Source organism: Chenopodium quinoa, unplaced genomic scaffold, assembly GCF_001683475.1.
Source record: "Chenopodium quinoa cultivar QQ74 unplaced genomic scaffold, ASM168347v1, whole genome shotgun sequence".
In the NCBI taxonomy this organism is placed as follows: Eukaryota; Viridiplantae; Streptophyta; class Magnoliopsida; order Caryophyllales; family Amaranthaceae; genus Chenopodium; species Chenopodium quinoa.
Window position 1 is genome coordinate 1,427,380 of NW_018744100.1, and position 20,986 is coordinate 1,448,365.

The 20,986-nt window shown below is 33.6% G+C and overlaps 5 protein-coding genes and 2 long non-coding RNA genes across 7 annotated transcripts; 2 read left to right on the plus strand and 5 right to left on the minus strand.

Moving 5' to 3' along the window:
- Nucleotides 1-815: 815 nt before the first annotated feature.
- Nucleotides 816-1,732, plus strand: LOC110692364 (vinorine synthase-like; the record flags this gene model as incomplete). Its single annotated transcript, XM_021869369.1, has 3 exons — nucleotides 816-1,085; nucleotides 1,204-1,492; nucleotides 1,617-1,732. Coding segments are annotated over 3 exons (675 nt in total), but the record flags the coding sequence as incomplete, so codon positions are not given.
- Nucleotides 1,733-2,320: 588 nt separating this feature from the next.
- LOC110692331 (acid phosphatase 1-like) lies at nucleotides 2,321-5,681 on the minus strand. The gene is made up of 3 exons (XM_021869343.1): nucleotides 5,142-5,681; nucleotides 2,834-3,043; nucleotides 2,321-2,729 (listed from the first exon to the last, which is right to left on the minus strand). Exons 1-3 carry the CDS (start codon nucleotides 5,537-5,539, stop codon nucleotides 2,552-2,554), a joined length of 786 nt encoding a protein of 261 aa, XP_021725035.1. The 5' UTR covers nucleotides 5,540-5,681; the 3' UTR covers nucleotides 2,321-2,551.
- A 353-nt stretch (nucleotides 5,682-6,034) lies between these two features.
- LOC110692378 lies at nucleotides 6,035-7,618 on the plus strand. Its single transcript, XR_002505449.1, has 3 exons — nucleotides 6,035-6,341; nucleotides 6,499-6,595; nucleotides 7,440-7,618. It is a non-coding gene; the product is annotated as an uncharacterized LOC110692378 (long non-coding RNA).
- A 468-nt stretch (nucleotides 7,619-8,086) lies between these two features.
- Nucleotides 8,087-9,697, minus strand: LOC110692379. The gene is made up of 2 exons (XR_002505450.1): nucleotides 9,274-9,697; nucleotides 8,087-8,447 (listed from the first exon to the last, which is right to left on the minus strand). It is a non-coding gene; the product is annotated as an uncharacterized LOC110692379 (long non-coding RNA).
- A 4,644-nt stretch (nucleotides 9,698-14,341) lies between these two features.
- Nucleotides 14,342-15,266, minus strand: LOC110692365. Its single transcript, XM_021869371.1, has 2 exons — nucleotides 14,754-15,266; nucleotides 14,342-14,620 (listed from the first exon to the last, which is right to left on the minus strand). Exons 1-2 carry the CDS (start codon nucleotides 15,264-15,266, stop codon nucleotides 14,342-14,344), a joined length of 792 nt encoding a protein of 263 aa, XP_021725063.1.
- Nucleotides 15,267-17,191: 1,925 nt separating this feature from the next.
- Nucleotides 17,192-18,676, minus strand: LOC110692332 (acid phosphatase 1-like). Its single transcript, XM_021869344.1, has 3 exons — nucleotides 18,192-18,676; nucleotides 17,529-17,738; nucleotides 17,192-17,400 (listed from the first exon to the last, which is right to left on the minus strand). The coding sequence occupies exons 1-3, from the start codon at nucleotides 18,602-18,604 to the stop codon at nucleotides 17,223-17,225; spliced, it is 801 nt and encodes a 266-aa protein (XP_021725036.1). The 5' UTR covers nucleotides 18,605-18,676; the 3' UTR covers nucleotides 17,192-17,222.
- A 784-nt stretch (nucleotides 18,677-19,460) lies between these two features.
- Nucleotides 19,461-20,969, minus strand: LOC110692333 (acid phosphatase 1-like). The gene is made up of 3 exons (XM_021869345.1): nucleotides 20,409-20,969; nucleotides 19,840-20,043; nucleotides 19,461-19,715 (listed from the first exon to the last, which is right to left on the minus strand). Exons 1-3 carry the CDS (start codon nucleotides 20,783-20,785, stop codon nucleotides 19,538-19,540), a joined length of 759 nt encoding a protein of 252 aa, XP_021725037.1. The 5' UTR covers nucleotides 20,786-20,969; the 3' UTR covers nucleotides 19,461-19,537.
- Nucleotides 20,970-20,986: the final 17 nt, after the last annotated feature.

Consider the following 20,986-nt stretch of genomic DNA (forward strand, 5'->3'; position numbering starts at 1 on the left):
TATCAAACCTTTAATGATTTTTTTTTTTTTTTTTTTTTAGAGATGAGAGATCTTTTATTTAAATTTTCTTATGTGAACTTATTTTTTTCATATATATGATAATAAGGGGAACAAAACAGGATTGAATTCATAGGATTATGTTGGCTCTTCTTTTGTTCTTACATAATTACATCAATTAGAAATTACGTATACTTGCCGTACAACTTAGGCAATTAAAATAATGTAATATATGTGTGAGTAAAGTAGTGTACAGAGGTGATCATTTAATTACACTAGTATCACGGGTAAATCAAAACAGCAAAAAGAAGGAATTGGAGTAGTATTAGTTAATTGAATGAGAATTCTAATATTCAATTTGACATTTTTGTTTAAATTTATGTAGTGAGGGTAAATGTTTAATTCGTGTATAAAATACTATTTCATTAGAGGCCAGCTAATTTTTTTTGTTAAAATTACTAAGGTGGTTGGTACTTGACCATCAAGTCTCGTTTACATTATTTTTCTTCGTGAAATACTGTACCTTAAAATCTATGAAATCAGACAGATGATGATTAGAGTAACTGCATACCAAAGACGACATACATAATGCACCTCTCTTAATCTAACCCCCATCTTTTTAAGGAAAAGGGATGAAGAAGCAATTAACTCCATCGATTATAGGCAAAAAAACACTTGCATTACAAGTACAAACACTATCAACCAAAATGATGAAGCCATCAACTCCAACACCCATTCATCTAGAATCTTACAAGTTTTGTCTTCTTGACCAATTGTTCGATTTGTCATATGTTCCTCACTTTCTACTCAACAAATAAACCTCCTCAGATGATAATATAAACATATTAACTCTCTCCAAGACACTCTCCTTTTATTATCCTCTTGCCGGCAGACTCGCCAATGACAAATTCACGGTCGATTGCAATGACAGCGGGATCATCTTCGTCGAAGCTCAAGCCAACATCACACTAGAGGACTTCCTTCAAGCCCCAAATCGTGTCGAAACAGTCTCCCAATCCCTACCCTCTATTAACGCCTTGGAGCTCGTCCCACTAGCAATACAGATGAGCACATTTGACTGCGGAGGGGTAGCTTAGGATGCCAATATCTTCACAAAATCTTTGATGGAGTCTCTTGGGGTAATTTCCTCACTAGTTGGGCTGCCCTCAGCTGAGCAATTTGAGAAGGTAATTTACCCCGGACTTTTTTACCGCAACCTCTCTTTTTCCTCCCTGTAGCTGGGCTACTCCGAGGTGTTCGAAGCCTTTAACAGCTCGGCCTCTTAGTGGAGGTGATCACGAGGAAGATGACAGTGGTTGTGCAGCAAGAGCGCTTATTTTTACTCCGAAAGCTATAACTGAATTACAGGATATTGCTAGGAGTGAGCTTGTTCCCGTTCCAACTTGGATTGAGGCTCTTTCTGGCTTCATTTGGAAGCATGAAATGACCGCGGCTACTGCTGCTGCTGCTGCCAAGTCGGAGGTTGAGGTATCTGGTGAGTAAATGTTTGGACTTACCGGTTCACATCATTAATTTTATATTATCATTCTGAAAGATTTTGCTTCAGAAATTGAATATGAAAAACTGATTATAATGTATTATAAAATGCTGATCAGCAGGTTCTTCAGTGCTGATCCATACAGTGAACATGCGTCCACGTATCAATCCACCAATACCCCCAACCAGTCATAGGAAATCTGATCATTCATGCCACTGCATTCTTCCAGTCAGCTGAATCTCTAGGGGCTGGTTGCTGAAACTCGAAAAGGTTTATCTGAAGCAAAGGATGCCAATTTTTTAAGGAAGTTCCAAGGTGAGAAAAGGGCTGAAGCCATACATCTACAGGCAGACCGCAGAAGATGGCAGATATTAGCAAAGATAAAAATATAACTAGATACATGTTCACCAGTTGGAGTAAGCTTGACGTGCAACCAGACTTCGGATTTGGTATCCCAGTTTGGATGGGTTCTACTGGTGGTAAGCTGAATCTTGAATTTAGGAATCTCTTCATTCTGATTGAGATTCCTGACTGTGGAGGAATAGAAGCTTGGTTGTTATTAGAAGAGCAAGAGATTGACGCCTTGCAATCCGATGCAGACTTCCTCGCTTTTACTTCTCCAAGTACTTGATCATACAAAGTATGAGTAAGAATTCTTAATAATGTCAACTCAATCTTCTCTTGCTTTAAATATAATAAAGCTATGTATTTACTCCGAGCAATCCCTTAAATGATTGGTAATTTGGGGTAGTATGGTACATACTATTGCTAGTGTTAAGATGTACTTGTGAGAGCTTACGCTCTTATGTTGAATAGAAGTCAATCTAGCCTCCAAAGATATCTTCAATCCCTGTAACATTTTTATTTATGGATCATATCCATGTTCAAAATAAAGAATTTCCTCCAAACTTCCCCTTGTACAATCAATTTTCCATTTTACAGAAATTTAAGCTACTGATAATTGGAAATAATGAAGATCTTGAGATTTGAGATGGACAAAGCTTGAATTTTACATATAATGACAGAATGCAGCTAAAAAGATACAACAATACAGAATCAAGCAATATAATACATTGGATTTGGGAGTTTAAACGATCTTTGGGCAATTGCATATCCTAGTAAGTCACTCCATTGATCTCCTGAGTTGCCGCGAATTCTATAACCCTCATCCACTAATTCCTTTCTCTTCTCGGACTTGTACTCAACAGCCAGTTTACCTTTATCAGAAGGCCCCCTGTTATTTGATTACAACAACCAAACAAAGAAACGATAATGAGCCAGATTAGTGATATATGACAATCATAACCTGGAAGCATTGACTTTAAATGTTAAACGTACCTTAAGATCAATCTTTCCCAGATATTGTAACCTGCATCCCGTAGATTAGCCTCAGTAGCATTTCTAAAAGGCTCACTCCTGCCTGTCAAGACAAATATTGTGAACCCGAGTTGCTGAAGCTCCTTGTACAGGCTCAAACTTGCTGACAAAGCAGGTGAATTTGCAAGATACATATACTCATCAAAAGACTCTTCATCGAAGATCTCTGATCTAAGCACAAGAAACGCAAGCATAGCTTTAGGCCAAGGAAGCAAAGTAAGAAATAGCTTTAAGTCAAGGAAGCAAAGTAAGAACGAATTAACTGCTAACTACTGGGTTTGGCAGACCATTTAATTTATTTCTCCACTTTATGCATATTCACATAAAGCCAATAAATGAATTTATTTTACTAAGAGCTGGTATGATGTGGAAGTGTCGAACTATTGATCATCAGAATGATACATCAACTCGTCATATGATCAAAAACATTAATCAAGTAATGTATCCAAAAGAAATTCTTGTCTTCTGAGCAGTTGAAAATGAATATATACATTCCATCAACACCACCTACAGACAAATGAGGGCCAAAAGATTTGGATATGAAAATCAGAAATGATGTACTCGTATTTCTTTCAAAGAGTAAGGATAACAGAAAGCAGCGCTGTTTCAATCGTCCAAACCAGTAGCATACTAGCACGGAGATCTTTAGATGTAAGGTTCACAACTTCACATCAATCACATGAACTCTATTCCAACAAAAGGATCAGAATCATTGTGATAAAATAAGCAATGAATGGAGTCTCTGGATTAATTTATAGTATCTTTCTAGTCTAGAAGAGTAAGCAAGAAACAAATTATGAAGTTAGTTAAGACCACTAGAAGAATTGCTAGTTTGAAGCAGAAAGAGGCACAATTCCGCTTTCTGTAAACCTACATATATATAAACAAGTAGGTTGTGTCATGAATAATAATAGATCACAAGTTGTTGAATTACAGAGGAATGTGTTCCCAGAAAGAAACAGAGCAATCAAGGTATATCATTTCTCAGAAAACCAAGAAAGGGAAGAGAAGAAGATGAAGAATGATACACAACTGTCGAATCAAATGAGATAAACAGCAGAAAACAGAAGCATTTGATACTGCTTTGCATTCAAAATGTTTCGGAAATCAATAACTGGGCAAAAACAGGAAGGGATCCTGTTTTGCATTTGAAATCAGAGTTGATAGTTATACTTTTCACAGAAACTAAATCTCTATCCTATAGACATTAGACAGAGAAGCAGAATTATATGCAAGTCGCATATCCTGTCATTGTCCATGATCCTGATCACCTATCTTATCAGCATTGCACACTTCAGTTTATTTTATGCACTTTAAGACACTTGAGAATCCATCACCACATAGCAATAGGACACGCTATGAGCTAAATTTAAACTGAGAAATGTGTTCAAGTGATGGCAGTATTACAAGCTCTCAAGAGTAAATGAGTTTCTATAATGGTCTATTAACAGTTTTTAAAAACCAAATTGCACATTGCCACATTCTGCATAACCCTTGCTAAAATGTCACACATCTCTAACATTAGCCAGCTTACCACATTAATCAACAGGAGTTACAGGACAAACTCAAAAGATTTCTTTGTAATTAGCACCATTTCCAATGTCACAAAGCTGATACAACTCATAAGAATAACTGACACAAACATCACACCGCCTTTAATTTCATTATACAATCACTCCTCATAATGAAACAATGGATGAAGCAAGGATCACCATAGCAATAATTAAGAACACATGAAATTTCCTTGCCAATTAAGGATCAACATAACAAGTTAAGAACTTGCACATGAAGCAGTTGACTATCAATATTCAGCCTCCCTTCCAAATTAAGCATCAACATAAAAAATAAGAATACATTGATCACATGAAATTCCTAACATGAACACCCTCAAAAACTGAATTCGCCATGAATTCAAACACCTGATCACAACCTACAAGTACAACACACAATATTTCATGCTCAATCCAGCATTTGAATCTCCAAAACCAACATAACTTAGTCTAATTTAAGGCAATTTTTCCCCAAACAAACAAAAAATGCGGCAATTCTATCACATTGAGCTATAATCCAACAAAATATAGATTCAATGGAGCTATAATCAATTCATATAAAGAGATAATCAAGAAATTAGCTGTTATCATCCCAAAAATTCATAAATTAATGACAATATAACAACAACAATCATCAAATCAAATTTTACCAAATTCCAATTAACTAAACTAAAATAAAAAACAATCAATTTAATCGCAAATAATACAGAAAACCTCACCCATATCCATGAAGCTCATAATAAGGCAAATTAAAGAGAAGAGTTTCATCAACATCGAAAATCCAAGCATCCTTTCCATCGCCGGAAACATTAACAGATTTCGCGAATTCCAACTCATCTCCGGCAACGACTTCGGAGTCCGACAAGTAACGGTCACTGGTAACATAGTTTTTCACGAAGTCAAAGCATCGGGTTGGAATGGTATCCCAAATCCCTGCATCGTTTGTTTCGACGGAAAACCGCCAACTCTCGCAGAAGAGTTGGTCATCTTGGCCGAATTTCCGGTTGCTGGGAAGGAGAAGGTGGTTTCCCGATGAGAGAGAATGGGAAGGAGTGAGAAAGAAGAGAGAGAAAATAAGGAGGAGAGAGAGAGAAAGGTAGTTTTCAGGTAAGAACATTGCCGGAAAACTTGGTTTTGACGGAAAGAATTTGGGATTGGTGAATTGGTTTGAGGAGGGAATGGGAAGAATATGGACCAATAAGTTACTGACACTTGTGTTCTTATAATATGCTGTATTTTTTCCTATTTTCTCAAGTTTCTTATTTTGATGCAATGTACTCGTATTTTGATTATGAAAGATGTTATACACAGTTTTTGGGGTTATATATAAACACTAAATACACATTAAAAAATCGTATAAATTTAGAAAATTATAAATAAAAATATAAAAACACTAATTACACTGATTTACAAGTGTATTTAATGCTTATAAGGTAGAGATGATCATTGGACGGGCTGGGCCGAAGCTAAAAAATTATGCCCACTTTTCGGGTCGGAATTTTGTGCCCAAACCCGCCCGAAATGGTTGGGCCATGCGGGCTTTTCGGGCCATTTTTGGGCCGGGCCTAAAAAATCAACTAAAAATGCATACAAACGCATTCCCAAATAATTGGTATACACTAGACCCTAGTGTAGGTAGGGATACCTACACCCCCCTCTAAATGATGTGTTTATCATGTTACCCACATCCCATAACCCACTAACCTACTGTAACTACCCACCATTCTCTCTAAAACCTTCTTCTTCATTTCTCTAGACTTTCTCTCTCATCAAAACCAGAAAATATGAACCAAAATTGCTTCAAAATACTACGAAATTGCTTCAAAATACTACGAAATTGCTTCAAAATATTGCTAAATTCCTTCAAATGTCTACATTTGCGAAGAAATTCAACAATCGCAACAACATTCACAGAAAGAGTAAGTAATTTTACTAAAAAAATTTGTATGAACCTATTTTTTCTACTACGTATTTCATTTTGAAATTACATGTTCAGAAACATAATCTAACTTGATTAGAACTATTTTATGCAAAAATCATTAAAATCTACTATGTTTTGTGTTTTTTTTTTTACAGAACCGAAAAATATATTTCGAATTAGAGAGATAAAGAGAATGAGGATTCAGAGAAGAATCCTGTTCGTTGAACATAACAAGGCATAGTCTGAAGAAACGTAAGTATTATTTCAAAAACCTATTTAAACAAGAGTAGAAAAAATTTTTAAAAAAAAAACAACGAACAAAAGTCTCAAGTTGTAGATCTAGAACTTTTAAAAGATATTAAAAAGTCTTATCGTATAGATGTTAACATTTCTACGATTCCGAGTTAATATACGAACATATATAGAATTATAAATGTTCATTTGTATATTTGAATTTATTTGAGTTTATATTTGACTTTATATGCCTAAATAAATAATGTTCATTTTTATGATATGTTATGCACATTTATGAAATGCATAAATAATCATTCATTTGAGTTGAGAAACTGACTTATTTATTCTATCAAATCTTTTGACCATTTATGAAATTCATAATGTTCATTTACATATAAAGTAATGTTCATTTTAAAATATATGTTAATATTGGTTCATTTCAGTTTACATATATATTTATATGCCTAAATAACGAATGTTCATTTCTTTTATACATTATCCTCATGTATAATATTGATAATGTTCATTTGTATGCATTAAAACTAATATCTTACAACTAATCTAGCTATATTGTAGTGATGTCCAAAGTTACACATTTGATATAAATTTGCACATGGAATTGAAGAATACGTAGTTGTTTTGGAGAAGATAAAATGGCTTACCAACGCTGATTATACAAACTGCGGAGTATACATTATGAAGCATATAGAAACATTCACTACTAAACTTAATGAGAGTTAGATTTGTGATTTGAAACCAAATAGTGTAAAAGTGATAAATGTTCAATAATGTAAGATATATTGTTCATTTATAAAGTAGTGTATATAATAATTAACATTTGTTAATTCATTTTGTTCAACAGGTGAACCAAATTAGGAAGCAAGGATGCGGAACTGATGTTATTTGAAGAAAAACACTAAATATAGGTTAAATAGAAGATAAGCAAGGAAGTTTGCAAATGAATAGTACATGTTATATGTTCATTTATGAAAGTGTATATGTTCATTAATGAATGTGTATATGATCATATCTTATACTTCCTCCGTTTCTTTTTACTTGCAACACAGCCTTGTGGCACGTGTTTTGAGGTCGGGTTTATGTAATGTAAACGGATAAATTATTCATTATAATTTTTACAAATGATACTTAACCCTATTCTAATCTTCGTGTAAAAATTATATTGATAAAATAGCTCGTTTACCCTCACTAATCATCTCCTAAAATTGTGTGCCTAAAAGGTGTGTTGCAAGTAAAAGAAAACGGAGGAAGTATATAGTTTTATAGATGATTTTTTTTGGAGGAAAATAGACTTATAGATTTTATTTGTTAAAAAAATTATTGGAATTGATATTTCATTTTAATCTTTATTTGTATGAAAAAAAATATATAATTTTTAGGTTTTATGAATTGGTTGTTGGTTCTTTACTTTTGTTCATTTTCAAATTGATAAATAATCATTTACATATGTTGAATTTTTAAAAAAAACAATATACTAAAAAAGGTATTATATAGAAACAAATTCTTATGTCTTTAACACTTGAAGAACTTTGAACAAGAGCACCTTGATCATTTATTGGAACCGTGGGAGGAATAACTTAAACATTTGTCGATTGAACATTTCTGGAATGGGGTTTAAACATTTCTGGATTGAAGTTTGAACAATCCTGAGTTGAAGTTGGAACAATGCCAAGAACTACGGGTGGAACAAAATATCTAGTTTGAGATTTTGTAGACGCATTAGTACTCTTGGATTAACTTGAGCATCATTTTTAACACCAGCACCACCTTTATTTATAGGAACATTACATTGAGCTTGAGCAGCAGAAACACCAGCAGCACTTTTATTTATAGGAATATTTAAATCCTTCGACTGCAAAACAAATTAAATGATCATATTAAAATATATAAATGTTCAATTACAAACACTTAAATAAACAGATAAGAAAAACAAAACTTTAGCAAGATATGAAATATCAGCTTTTTTTCCCACTGCACAAAGTTTTAATATACAATTATAAATGAACATAACAAGTTTCAAAAAATGATCATATTAAATCCTTTAAACACTAAATCCTTCGCCTTCAAATAAAAGTTAAATGATCATATTAAAATATATAAATGTTCAATTTCAAACACTTAAATAAACAGATAAGATCAAAACCTTAGCAAGATATGAAATATCAGTTTTTTTTCTCATTGCACAAAGTTTTAATATACAATTATAAATGAACATAACATGTTTCAAAAATGAACAATAATTAACAAATACAATGTTCAATAGCAAAATTGCACATGATCAATGTGGAAAATTTTGACACATAATATTATCAAGAAAAAATGGTAAAAACAAATAATCATATATGACATAAAAAAATTAAGAAGTACAAATGATAACACATAATTGATTAATTTTAAATATAAAAATGATCCAAAAATAAATAAATAAATAAAAGCATACAAACAAAATCACGCAATTTTCAAACATAGAGCAATGAAATAAATTGAAGCAGCGAAATATTCATAACAAAGTATGAACAATCCAAAAACGTTCATCATAATCATAATCAAATTTTGAAAATTGAAGCAACGAAAAGAATAATAATACATAAATTAAGTTGAAATAAACAGAACATTATAACACAACAAAACAATGTATTGATGATAAAAATTACAAAATTATGATTGTAATTACTCACATTGTTGATGAACAAACGAATCAATCAATCGAACTCTAGAAGACGGAAACCCACTTTCGTAATCACGATCGAAATTAGCAGATGAAGAATCAGCCATTGATGATCAACAACAATTATCAAAATCGTAGGAAAAATAAACGGCAAAATTAGTATAAAATCAAATGAAGAAGATGAATTAACTAGAGAGAATGTAGGTAGAAAAATGGAAATTGATCAATTGAGGAGAGAGAAAATATTGGATTTAAAATCATTTATATACATAGCTTGAATAATAAGAAACAAGGAATTAAAAAATTAAATAAAAAAAAGGAAAGAATTGAAGCATGAATTAGCTTGTGAGTACTCCCCGCAAGCTACAAAACGGCGTAGCATCAGGGGGTGTAGGTAGACCATCCTACACTAGGATGTAGGGTATAATTTTCACATTCCCAAACCTGCCCCAAAAAATAATTTTTCGGACCGGGCCGGGCCCAACCCGATTTCGGGCCAAAAAATTCTGCCCAAAATTGAGCTGGGCTAACTTTAATCACCTTTATTATAAGGGCTACATATAACATTACCCTTTAATTATTTCACATTAAATTATGTTTGTTATTGCATCATATCAACCATTAATTATCTTTAAAGTTGGTGTATAAAGAATTAATGCCATATTTTAAATTGGATGTGTATATCGAGAACAATTTGACAAGATTCAACATTACTCAATCTTTCTTTACGTAAAAATTATACTTTGTAATGGATTAATAATGGGTATCTTACTATTGAATGAATAAGGTAAAATCTCAAATTATTGAGAAGTATATGTTAAAGTTTACAATTTTAGTTGAAGTGTCGTAAGACTCTGATCTTAATTAACCTACTCAATTAGCCAAAAATAAATAAATAAATAAATAAATAAAAGAGAGTGTTAAAAGGTGACTTTCTAACTATAAAATGATATTGAAAAATAGAGAAGTGAACAAGTAGAGAAATATTGCTACGGTTAATTTTATTGCATTCTCCATAGTTCATAATGGTGAACTTATTTATAGGCAAAATATTGTCATACAATTATTTGCACAATTGTATTATTATACATTATTGTACTAAGTTTGCTACCAAATATTGTACTAGAGAAGTTCATGTGAACTTCATTTTGTATTTATCTTCAACACTCCCCCTTGAACGTTCACATGAAATGGAGTATGGGTTGTCTTGTGAAACTTGCTAGGTAAAACCTATGGGATAAAACCATAGCTAAAAGTATTATATGCTTTGATATACTGCATCGATAAAAACCTTGTCAGGAAAAACCCAGTGGAATAAAAACCTAATCGAAGGGAAAAAGAGTGCAGTGCATATAATACCCCCCTGATTTCAGCATAGTTCACGAAGATGTCGCATTCTAATTTTGTGAACTAATTGCTCAAATTTCTTGGAAGGAAGTGATTTGGTGAACAGGTCAGCAAGGTTGTCACAAGACTGAATTTGCTGGATATCTATTTCCTCATCCTTCTGCAGATCATGTGTGAAGAATAGTTTTGGGGATATATGTTTTGTTCTATCTCCCTTAATATATCCTTCAGTTACTTGAGAGATGCATGTTGTATTGTCTTCAAAGATGGTGGTTGGATTTTCTGTTATTGCTCTCATTCCACACTCTTCTTGGATATTACTAATCATCGACCTGAGTTATACACATTCTCGTCCTGCTTCATAAAGGGCTATCAACTCTGCATGATTTGAGGATGTCGCTGTCAATGTCTGCTTTGTTGATTTCTATGATATTGCCGTGCCACCATAAGTGAACAGATATCCATTTTGTGACTTGGCATTTTGAGGATCCGACAAATATCCAGTGTCGGCATACCCAATGAGGGCAGCATCTTGTTTTGGTTGATAATATAAACCAAGGTCTTGTGTTCCTCGTAGGTATCGGAGTAAGTGTCGGACTCCCTTCCAATGCCTATATGTTGGTGCATTGCTATGCCTGGCTAACAAGTTCACAGAGAAAGCTATGTCGGGTCTAGTGTTGTTAGCTAAGTACATTAAGGCTCCAATTGCACTTAAGTATAGTACTTCTGGACCCAGAATTTTTTCATTTTCTTCTTGTGGTCTGAATGGATTGTTTTTCATACTCAAAGAACGAACAACCATTGGAAAGTTGATTGGAGTTGCTTTGTCCATGAAGAATCTTTTCAAAACTCTTTCTGTATAGTTTGACTGATGGACAAAAATACTATGACTCAAGTGCTCAATTTGCAATCCAAGGCAAAATTTAGTTTTTCCAAGGTCTTTCATCTCAAATTCTTTCATCAAGTATTTTGCAGTTTTCTCAAGTTCATTTGAGGTTCTGATGATATTCAAATCATCAACATAAACTGCAATAATAGCAAATCCTAACTGTGATCGCTTTATGAAAACACAGGGACTAATTTGGCTGTTCTTGAACCCTTCTCTCATAAGGTATTCACTTAGACGGTTATATACCACATCCTTCCAGATTGTTTCAATCCATAAAGTGACCTTTTTAGTTTTATGGAAAGTAATTGTCTAGACTTGTGATTTTCTAGTAGTTTTAGTCCTTCGGGGACTTTTATGTAAATGTTTGTATCGAGTGACCCATACAAATACGCAGCCACTACATCCATTAATCGCATTTGCAGTCCTTTTGTGACTGTCAAACTTACCAGAAATCTTAATGTAGTTGCATCAACTACTGGAGAATATGTTTCTTCATATTCAATCCCTGGAATTTGAGAAAATCCTTGGGCTACAAGTCTTGCCTTGTATCTAACTATCTCATTATTCTCATTACGTTTTCTCACAAATACCCATTTGTATCCAACGGGTTTTACACCTGCTGGTGTAAGAGTTATTTTTCCGAAAACTTCTCGTTTTTCAAGTGATTTCAACTCAGCCAGTATTGCCTCCTTCCACTTTGGCCAATCACTCCTGTGTCGACATTCTTCCACTGTTTTTGGTTCAACATCATTTTCATCAGACACAATGTTGATTGCGATGGAATTTGCAAATATTTCATCCACGATAACATCTTTCCTATTCCACTGAGTCTTGGTAGAGATGTAACTCATTGAAATTTCATTGTTATCGATGTTTTGAACATCTTGTTCATTCCCCGTAGGGTTGTCTTCTTGTTCATCCCCTTTTGGATTATCATCATTTTCTTTACTTTCATCCACATTTGGTCTTTCTTGACCGTCTGACGGGGGAACATCATTAGTCTCATTTTCTATTCCATCCAATCTTTTCAATTTCCTTAGTTTAGAATCTTTTGAACCAAGTGGTCTCCCACGCTTTCTGCGTGCTTGAGATTAATTCTCAATGGCCTTATTATCAGTTGGGATTTCAATACGTGCAGGGGCATCTTTTGCTGGTATATGTGATTTTGTCACCTTCTTTGTGTCTACAAATACATCAGGCAATTGATTTGCAACACTTTGTAAATGAACAATTTTCTTGACTTCTTGTTCACACATATTTGTTCGTGGGTCTAACATCAATAGTTGTGTTGCATTCCAAATAAGTTCTATTTCTTTCTTGCGAAGGTCCACTTTCTCTCCCCCTAAGGCTGGGAATACTGCTTCATTAAAGTGACAGTCGGCAAATCTAGCCGTAAATAAGTCACCAGTCAATGTTTCAAGATATTTAATTATAGAGGGGGATTCAAACCCGACATAAATTCTCAACCATCTTTGTGGACCCATTTTTGTTCGTTGGGGTGGAGCAATGGGAACATATATAGCACAACCAAAGATTTTTAGATGTGAAATACTTGGTTCTCGACCACAAACAAGTTGTAGTGGTGAGAATTTATGATAAGCTGTAGGTCTCAATTTAATTAGTGTTGTTGCATGTATTATAGCATGTCTCCAAGTAGATGATGGCAATTTTGACCTCATTAATAATGGTCTCGCAATCAATTGTAATCTCTTAATTAGTGATTCAGCTAGACCATTTTGTGTATGAACATGAGCTACTGGGTGTTCAACATCAATTCCAATTGACATACAATAATCATTAAAAGTTTGGGATGTAAATTCCCCATCGAGTCTTATTTTCTTTATTGTATGATCTGGGAATTGTGCTCTTAATTTGATAATTTGGGCAAGTAATTTTGCAAAGGCAACATTCATACTTGAAAGCAGACTGACATAGTGACATGTGACCATAGTGTAGAAGCATCAATTAAAACCATGAAATATCGAAATGGTCCACATGCCGGATTGATTGGCCCAAAAATATCTCCCTGAATTCTTTCCAAGAATTTTGGGGATTCAGTAGCAATTTTGTTCATAGATGGCCTAATTATCAATTTGCCGAGTGAAATGCAGAGCATGTTAATTCATCTGATCGAGAAATTTTGACATTTCTTATTGAATGTCCAACTGAATTCACTATTATTCTTTGCATCATCCCAGTTGCTGGATGCCCCAAACGATCATGCCATAAAATAATCAAATGTTTGTTATCTAACTTCTGGTTAGATATCATATTGATTTCCACGGGTCGTATGTTTATATGATATAACCCTGAAGAATATGCTCGCAATTTCTCATAAATATGTTTCTTGCCATGTTTTTCTGTCGTGAGGCATATATACTCCTTTTCATCTGTTGTCGTTATTTCTAAATGATAGCCATTTTGGCGTACATCTTTAAAACTTATGAGATTTCTTCGAGATTTACTCGAGTATAAAGCATTATTGATCATCAATTTTGTCCCATTTGGATGCATTATACAAGCCTTTCCAGATCCTTCAATTAATTTTTCTGACCCGGAAATAGTGTTTACATTTGCCTGAAACAACTTTAGTTGTGAAAAATATTTTCTATCCTTCAAGATAGTGTGTGTTGTTCCACTGTCCAAAAGGCACTGATATTCGAAACCAACTTCAGGCATATCCATATCTTCATAAAATAAATATGAGATTAGTTTAGAATAATATCATATGAACATTTTATTGATGATAGAAATTAAAAATACATGACTAGACATTTAAAATACAGTACATAACAGAAAATACATTAAAACATAGTATATATTGCATTAGTAGGTGGGTTATCTAAGCATTGTTATTTTCTCCAAAGATGAAATCATTTCCAATTTCAGCATTGTCCATGAAAAAATTGGATACATCAAGGGTAGGACATGGAGCATTTTCTTCATTAACATAATTTGCTTCTACATTTTTCTCTTTGCCTTTTACAGAAGCCTGGTAAAGGTCTACCAAATTTTTGGTCGTACGACAAGAACGTCCCCAATGTCTTGTCATGCCACATCTGTAACATGTGTCTTTTCCTTTTGAAGGAGTTTGTTTGTGGCTTCCAGATGACTGTCCCTTCTGTTTTTCAGAATTTTTAAAATTACTGTTTCTTTGAAAATTTACCATGTCCTTGGCCTCGTCTGTGATAATTTCCACGGCCTCTTCCACGGCCATTGTAATTTCCACGTCCGCCTCTTCGTGTAGCATTTGCCTCAGGTGGATAAGAACTTGTTGCATTTGCCTCATAATGAATGCCCAAAGACCCAATTGGTCTAAGATTATAATTTTTCAACAAAAGATCACTAATTTGTTCCGCAACAAGAAATACACTCATTAATTCATTAAACTTTTTGAAACCTCTTTCACGATATTGTTCTTGCAACAGTATGTTGCTTGCATGAAAGGTAGTGAGTGTTTTTTCAATCATCTGTTCATCGGTGACTGGATGATCACAGTATCTCAATATAGATACTATCTCATGTATGGTTGAATTGTAATCAATTACAGATTTGAAATCCTGAAACCGTAAATTTGTCCACTCAAATAAAGCCTTAGGAAGGAGCACCCTTTTGTGGTGTCCAAATCTTTCATTAAGGCTATCCCATAATTCTTTGGGATCTTCAACCATCATGTACTCAGTTTTAAGGCCTTCATGCAAATGATGCCTTAATAACACTAAGGATTTTGCCTTTTCTTGTTCAATTATAGATTTTACAACTGTCATTGCAGAAGTGGTAGCATCAGTTGCTTGGCAAGAGGGACTTTTATTATCTTTAACAGTGTGCTCCAACCCTTAAGCTTTTAAATTCATCATGGCATCCACTTTCCATTCCAAAAATTTCTTTCCAGATAAATCTAGGATGCTAAATTGTCTTTTCATAAGATCTCCCATTTTAACTACAACAAATCACGTGATAATTAGTTTATAATAATTAATCATATGTACAACACATATGTTTAATTCTTCCATATCTATAGTTTGTTAATGAAACACGTGATAATTAAATTTATTTAACAATAATAAACCATAAAAAATATAGTTCATTTCTCCCCCTTGGTTTATTATTGTGAGTAATTACATAATTAGGCAAAAATAAATCATATTAGTCGCATAAACAGCAAAACGACAACAACAACAGTAGTAACAATAATTATAATAATAACGGTAATATTATACAATGATGATTAATAACAACAAAACAATATAATAAAAAAAACATGTTTTTAATCTACTAAAACGACAAAATAAACAAACTTCACTTGTACATCATGACAAAAATTAATATTACTACTAACAGAACTACAAGCGCCATAATTAGAAGAAAATAATGTTTTATCTTCCTTAAATATTCCTCAAAAGTGAATGTGTGGGTGTTTTGGTTGCCGTCGTCGGGGAACATATCGAAGAAGAAAGGGTGAAAAATTTTAGGTGATTTTTGGATAAAAAAAAGGGAAAGGATAAGGGATTTGTGGTGAAATCGGGAGAAATCTGTCTTTTATAGAGGTAGGTTTATCCCTTACTGTTTTGTACAATTGTAAAAATATCATATAATAGTCTAATGTACTGGCAAAATTATGGTCCAAATATAAATATTTATAATTGTAAAAGGTTATCACACTGGGAATGCAAGCCATAGTGGTCCGAGAGCCCTAATATCTATTAAAGATCATGGGTTCGAAAACAGAAAGAAACACAAAAAGTACGTAAAAGAAAGAAAAATAATAAGTATAAAAAGGCTGCATCTTTTTGTCAATTTAGTTAATAATATGCATGCAAAGTTACTATTAAAATCAAATTTTACGTAAAAGATCGATGAGCATGTAATATCAACATGCATGAATCAAACAAAAAAACATCAACATGAATAAAACAAGGGAGAATAGTAATGAATTCATAAATAAGAGAATTTCTCCACCGTTGTTTCGATACAGTAAATATTTGAGTTTCTAATATAGAGAATCCCAAAATATGGGCAATTATAGAACATACTCCTCAAAACATTTAGAAGTAGATAGTATTTATTTGTTATAATTTTGAGAAGTAGGTATAAATATATCTGACTAGGAATTGGTGATGATAACGTGTTAAAAGGTGGCTTTCTAACTATAGAATGATATTGAAAAATAGAGAAGTGAACAAGTAGAGAAATATTGCTACGGTTAATGTTATTGCATTCTCCATAGTTCACAATGGTGAGCTTATTTATAGGCAAAATATTGTCATACAATTATCTGCACAATTGTATTATTATACTATTATTGTACTAAGTTTGCTACCAAATATTCACTAGAGAAGTTCATGTGAACTTCACTTTGTATTTATCTTCAACAAAGAAAAAATTGTTGATTTATAGGATATGTATACAACTTCAATAGGAAAATAATTCATACTAATGGTTTTAGTACCGCACTTCTCATTCAACTCTTCCACAGTCATATCCATGGTAACCGAGCACGCGTCCCGTATGACGTCCGTGCTAGGAGTTATTAGGTATGATCATACATAAAAACTTAAAATGTGTAACACTTTTACTAATAGGTGACAATATAGTGCTAATAGTAGAGTAACTACTCCGTAGTAATATTGTCAAATAAAAATAAAAAAGTACGAGTAATATTGTATGAGTGCCTTGACACATGATGACTACATGGCTGCATAAAAACATATATAATTTCATAATCATGCAACATAGTACATTGGATTAGGGTATTTAAATGATCGTTGAGCAATTGCATATCCGAGCAAATCACTCCATTGATCTCCAGAATTGCCATGAATTCTATAACCTTGATCTAATAGTTTCTTTCTGTTTTCGGATTTGTAATCAATCGCCTTTTTGCTTTCATCAGAAGGCTGCCTACACCATTACATGATCAAATTAAAGTTAATATATAATTGGCCTAGAAGAGCTCAACTTTGCTCAAGCATCATAACGAAATAATAAAATTCAGAAGCATTATTAGAAAAGACTAGATAAAATTATACCTCAATATCAATCTTTCCCAATCACTGTATCCTACATCCATTAGATTTGCTACACTATAGTTCCTTATCCATTCTGGTCTGCCTGTCAAGAGGAAGATCGTGAACCCGAGCTTACGCAGCTCCTTGTATAGACTCAAACTTGCCCTCAAGACAGGTAGCTTAGTCCCTTTCGTTAATCCCCATTTTATGAACTCTGTCCTGTTTTTCTTCCTTCAAAGTTGAAACTAATAATTAGTATTAATTCTTCTTAATTCAATTTATGGTGCTTGTTTAGTACAAAAAGGGGGGTATTATTAGTGGTTGTTTTTTACTTGATTTATTAACTCTTTAACAAAATATAAGGGTTACTTGACACAATCATAAACATTTTATGCAATAATACTCATAAAATACTGTATAGAGTGATAAAGCAATGGTTAAATCAGTTAAATAAAGTCAATATCATTATAATTTATAATTAATTAGTCACTGATGGTTGAGGCACAAGATTATATTTTATACTCTATCACGCCCCCTCACACAAGATTTCATTGGGCTTGAAGCGTGGATGCAGCATGAGCCCTCCTTATACCCAACGTTGCTGATGGTTGAGGCACAGGAATATGTTTTATATTCTATTAGTCACAAATAACAAAATTAGTAGAGAAATTAAGGAAAGCTTACCCAAATCCATGAACTATAGGAAAAGTGGAGAGAAGGGTGTCATCTACGTCAAAAACCCAAGCATCCATCCCATCCCCTGCTATATCCACTGATCTAGCGAACTCCAATGCGTTTCTAGCAGTAAGGCCGAAATCTGAGACGTAGCGATCTCCGGTCATGTAGTCCATCAAATATTTATGACAACGGACGGGTATAGTTGACCAATTTCCGGCATTGTTGGTCTCCACGGAAAACCGCCAGGTTTCACAGAAGAGGGATGATGACTCATCATGATCGTGGTCGTGATTTTGGAGCTTTGAAGTTGTAGGGAGGGGTACTTGATTTGGTTGCGAGAGAGTTTGCGATGGTGTGACAAAGAGAAGAGTGAAAAGGAGGAGTTCAACAAGTATGATGAGGTTCTTAGGAAGATACATTATTATTGCCTAGAATAAATTTGGTGTTAGAAAAAGAAAGGTTGTTATAATAAGGTTCCAATAAATTCAATTTATCCTTTGATTTTAGATAGGTTGCTAATATTGACCAATTTCACTCATCTTTGTTATATTTTGATTTTTCTACGTGGATATATTTTTACATAATGCATTGAATGATTGGATGCACTAACTTGAAGTTGCGCGTGTAAAATCATTCTCCATAAAGTTTTAACAGCAGTCCACTATTCATCCTTTTTAAGATATGAATATCCTCTATAAATTTTATTTCGAGCTTGTCTCATTGTATATGATAATTGATTAATTGATAAACTAGTGCTCTGTCGTTACACTCAGGCACCATCATTTATTCATTTGCCTATGATTCCAAGTCCGTACTCTATTAGATTAACTTTTTTTTTTTGGAATGAGAAGAGCCTTATCGGCCCGAAATCTCACAAGTTCTCACGGCTCGGGTTAGCAGGCTAGGCACTTTGAGAGTGAGGGGGAAGGATAAGTGAATCTCCACCCTAAAGTGCTTCTAGTGGGATTTGATCCCACAACCTCAATATTGGGAGATACAAACATTACTACCACTAGACCAAGCTTTGCTGAGAGTGAGATAAATCATGTGGTTAGGGCTCCCCCTCCCAATTTCAGGAGATTCTGGGATCGATTCTCATTATGCCTTGTCTAAACACTAAAATAAACTAGACCAAGCTTCGCTTGGTATATAAGATTAACTTAGGTTGTGTAAAAGTCAAGAATTGAAGTATGTATTAAGTCCGTATACTGGGAGAAAAATGCAATAACTCTAATTTGACCTACCGTACAAAACAAGCTAACATAGTGTAAGACATTATTGATAGTTTAATATATAGATGACAATGTAAATAGGAAGTGAGAGCACATTTAAATGGTGCAAGAACATAATAATCATGCAACATAGTACATTAGATTAGGGTATTTAAATGATCGTTGTGCAATCGGATATCCCATCAAGTCACTCCATTGATCTCCAACATTGCCAATGATTCTGTAACCTTCATCTAATAGTTGCTTCCGTTTTTCGGGTTTGTAATCAATTGCTTTTTTGTTTTCATCAGAAGGCTGCCTACATCATTACATGATCAAATACAAAACAACAATTAGAAAGTTAATTAAGGCTAGTCCAATGAGCTTGACACAAAAGAAAAATGGAAGAGAATTTTAGAGGCATTACAAGTGCTTAATTATACCTTAAAATCAATCTTTCCCAATCACTGTATCCGGCCTCGGCTAAATTTGTTGTAGTGAAGTTTCTAAACCATTCTGGCCTGCCCGTCAAGAGGAAGATTTTGAACCCGAGTTGATGGATTTCTTTGTATAGACTCAAACTTGCCTGCAAGGCAGGTAGTTTGTTCCGCAACCCCCATTTTACAAACTCTTTTTGGTCGGTTTTCCTTCAAAGAATATAACAATTAGCAAGGTAAGTTTTTGTTCATCTAAAAATTAAATACGAATTATAAAATTTACTTTGGATGCACATAACTATAGATGCGCCCTAATAGAATTAAGTAATTTTTTTAATTTGTGTATGCCACTCACCCTTTGCACTATTGTCTAATATAGAGTAGTTTATTTGTATTTATTTGTTACTTGTCCGATTTTCTTATTGAATCGAATTAATTACTCCATACTAGTTAGTCTCTTAATTAAAAGTTAAAACTACGTGAACGGCATACAAGTGATACCATATACCAAGTATTTAATAACGATTAAATAATTATTTGCAACAAAAATAAGAACGAGAATAAAGATAACTTACCCAAATCCATGAGATTCATAGTAAGGCAAGAAAGAAATAAGGGTCTCATCAACATCAAAGATCCAAGCATCCTTCCCATCTTCGGCTATATCCACTGATTTAGCAAACTCCAACGTGTTCTTCGCAGTAAGACCGAAATCCGACTTGTAACGATCACCGGTCATGTAGTCTTTCACAAATTCTAAACAACGATCGGGTACAGCCGACCAATTTCCGGCATTGTTTGCTTCTACGGAAAACCGCCAGCTTTCGCAGAAGAGCGACGACGACTCGTGATCGTCACCATTCGAGAGGGATTGGGATGTTGCCATTGGGATGACAAGAAGAAGTTTGAATAGGAGGAGTTTAAATATGATGAGGGTTGGAGTTGGATACATTATTGCCAGTGAGATTAATTTTTTTGTTGTAACTCGAGGAAAACATTTTTCATGCTTTAGTAGAAGATTAAAGGTATTAATTTTTTCAATTTTAAATAGGTTACTAATTTTGACTATTCTTGACAAATCTATATTATCCGATCCTTTGATTTTTCTATGGAATAAGTAAAATTGTTTAATTGATGTGCATTCATTGAATGA

What these genes read in the sequence shown, in the direction of transcription:
- LOC110692332 (XM_021869344.1), bottom strand. Translation starts at nt 18,604, where the DNA reads ATGTATCTTCCTAAGAACCTCATCATACTTGTTGAACTCCTCCTTTTC. An exon ending in CCTATAGTTCATGGATTTGG is followed by an intron (nt 17,739 to 18,191) that starts GTAAGCTTTCCT and finishes TCAACTTTGAAG; the next exon opens with GAAGAAAAACAGGACAGAGT. An exon ending in TGGGAAAGATTGATATTGAG is followed by an intron (nt 17,401 to 17,528) that starts GTATAATTTTAT and finishes GTAATGGTGTAG; the next exon opens with GCAGCCTTCTGATGAAAGCA.
- LOC110692331 (XM_021869343.1), bottom strand. Translation starts at nt 5,539, where the DNA reads ATGTTCTTACCTGAAAACTACCTTTCTCTCTCTCTCCTCCTTATTTTC. An exon ending in TATGAGCTTCATGGATATGG is followed by an intron (nt 3,044 to 5,141) that starts GTGAGGTTTTCT and finishes TCTTGTGCTTAG; the next exon opens with ATCAGAGATCTTCGATGAAG. An exon ending in TGGGAAAGATTGATCTTAAG is followed by an intron (nt 2,730 to 2,833) that starts GTACGTTTAACA and finishes ATCAAATAACAG; the next exon opens with GGGGCCTTCTGATAAAGGTA.
- LOC110692365 (XM_021869371.1), bottom strand. Translation starts at nt 15,266, where the DNA reads ATGACAGTTGTAAAATCTATAATTGAACAAGAAAAGGCAAAATCCTTA. An exon ending in CAAGTTCTTATCCACCTGAG is followed by an intron (nt 14,621 to 14,753) that starts GCAAATGCTACA and finishes TCTGAAAAACAG; the next exon opens with AAGGGACAGTCATCTGGAAG.
- LOC110692333 (XM_021869345.1), bottom strand. Translation starts at nt 20,785, where the DNA reads ATGTATCCAACTCCAACCCTCATCATATTTAAACTCCTCCTATTCAAA. An exon ending in TATGAATCTCATGGATTTGG is followed by an intron (nt 20,044 to 20,408) that starts GTAAGTTATCTT and finishes TATTCTTTGAAG; the next exon opens with GAAAACCGACCAAAAAGAGT. An exon ending in TGGGAAAGATTGATTTTAAG is followed by an intron (nt 19,716 to 19,839) that starts GTATAATTAAGC and finishes GTAATGATGTAG; the next exon opens with GCAGCCTTCTGATGAAAACA.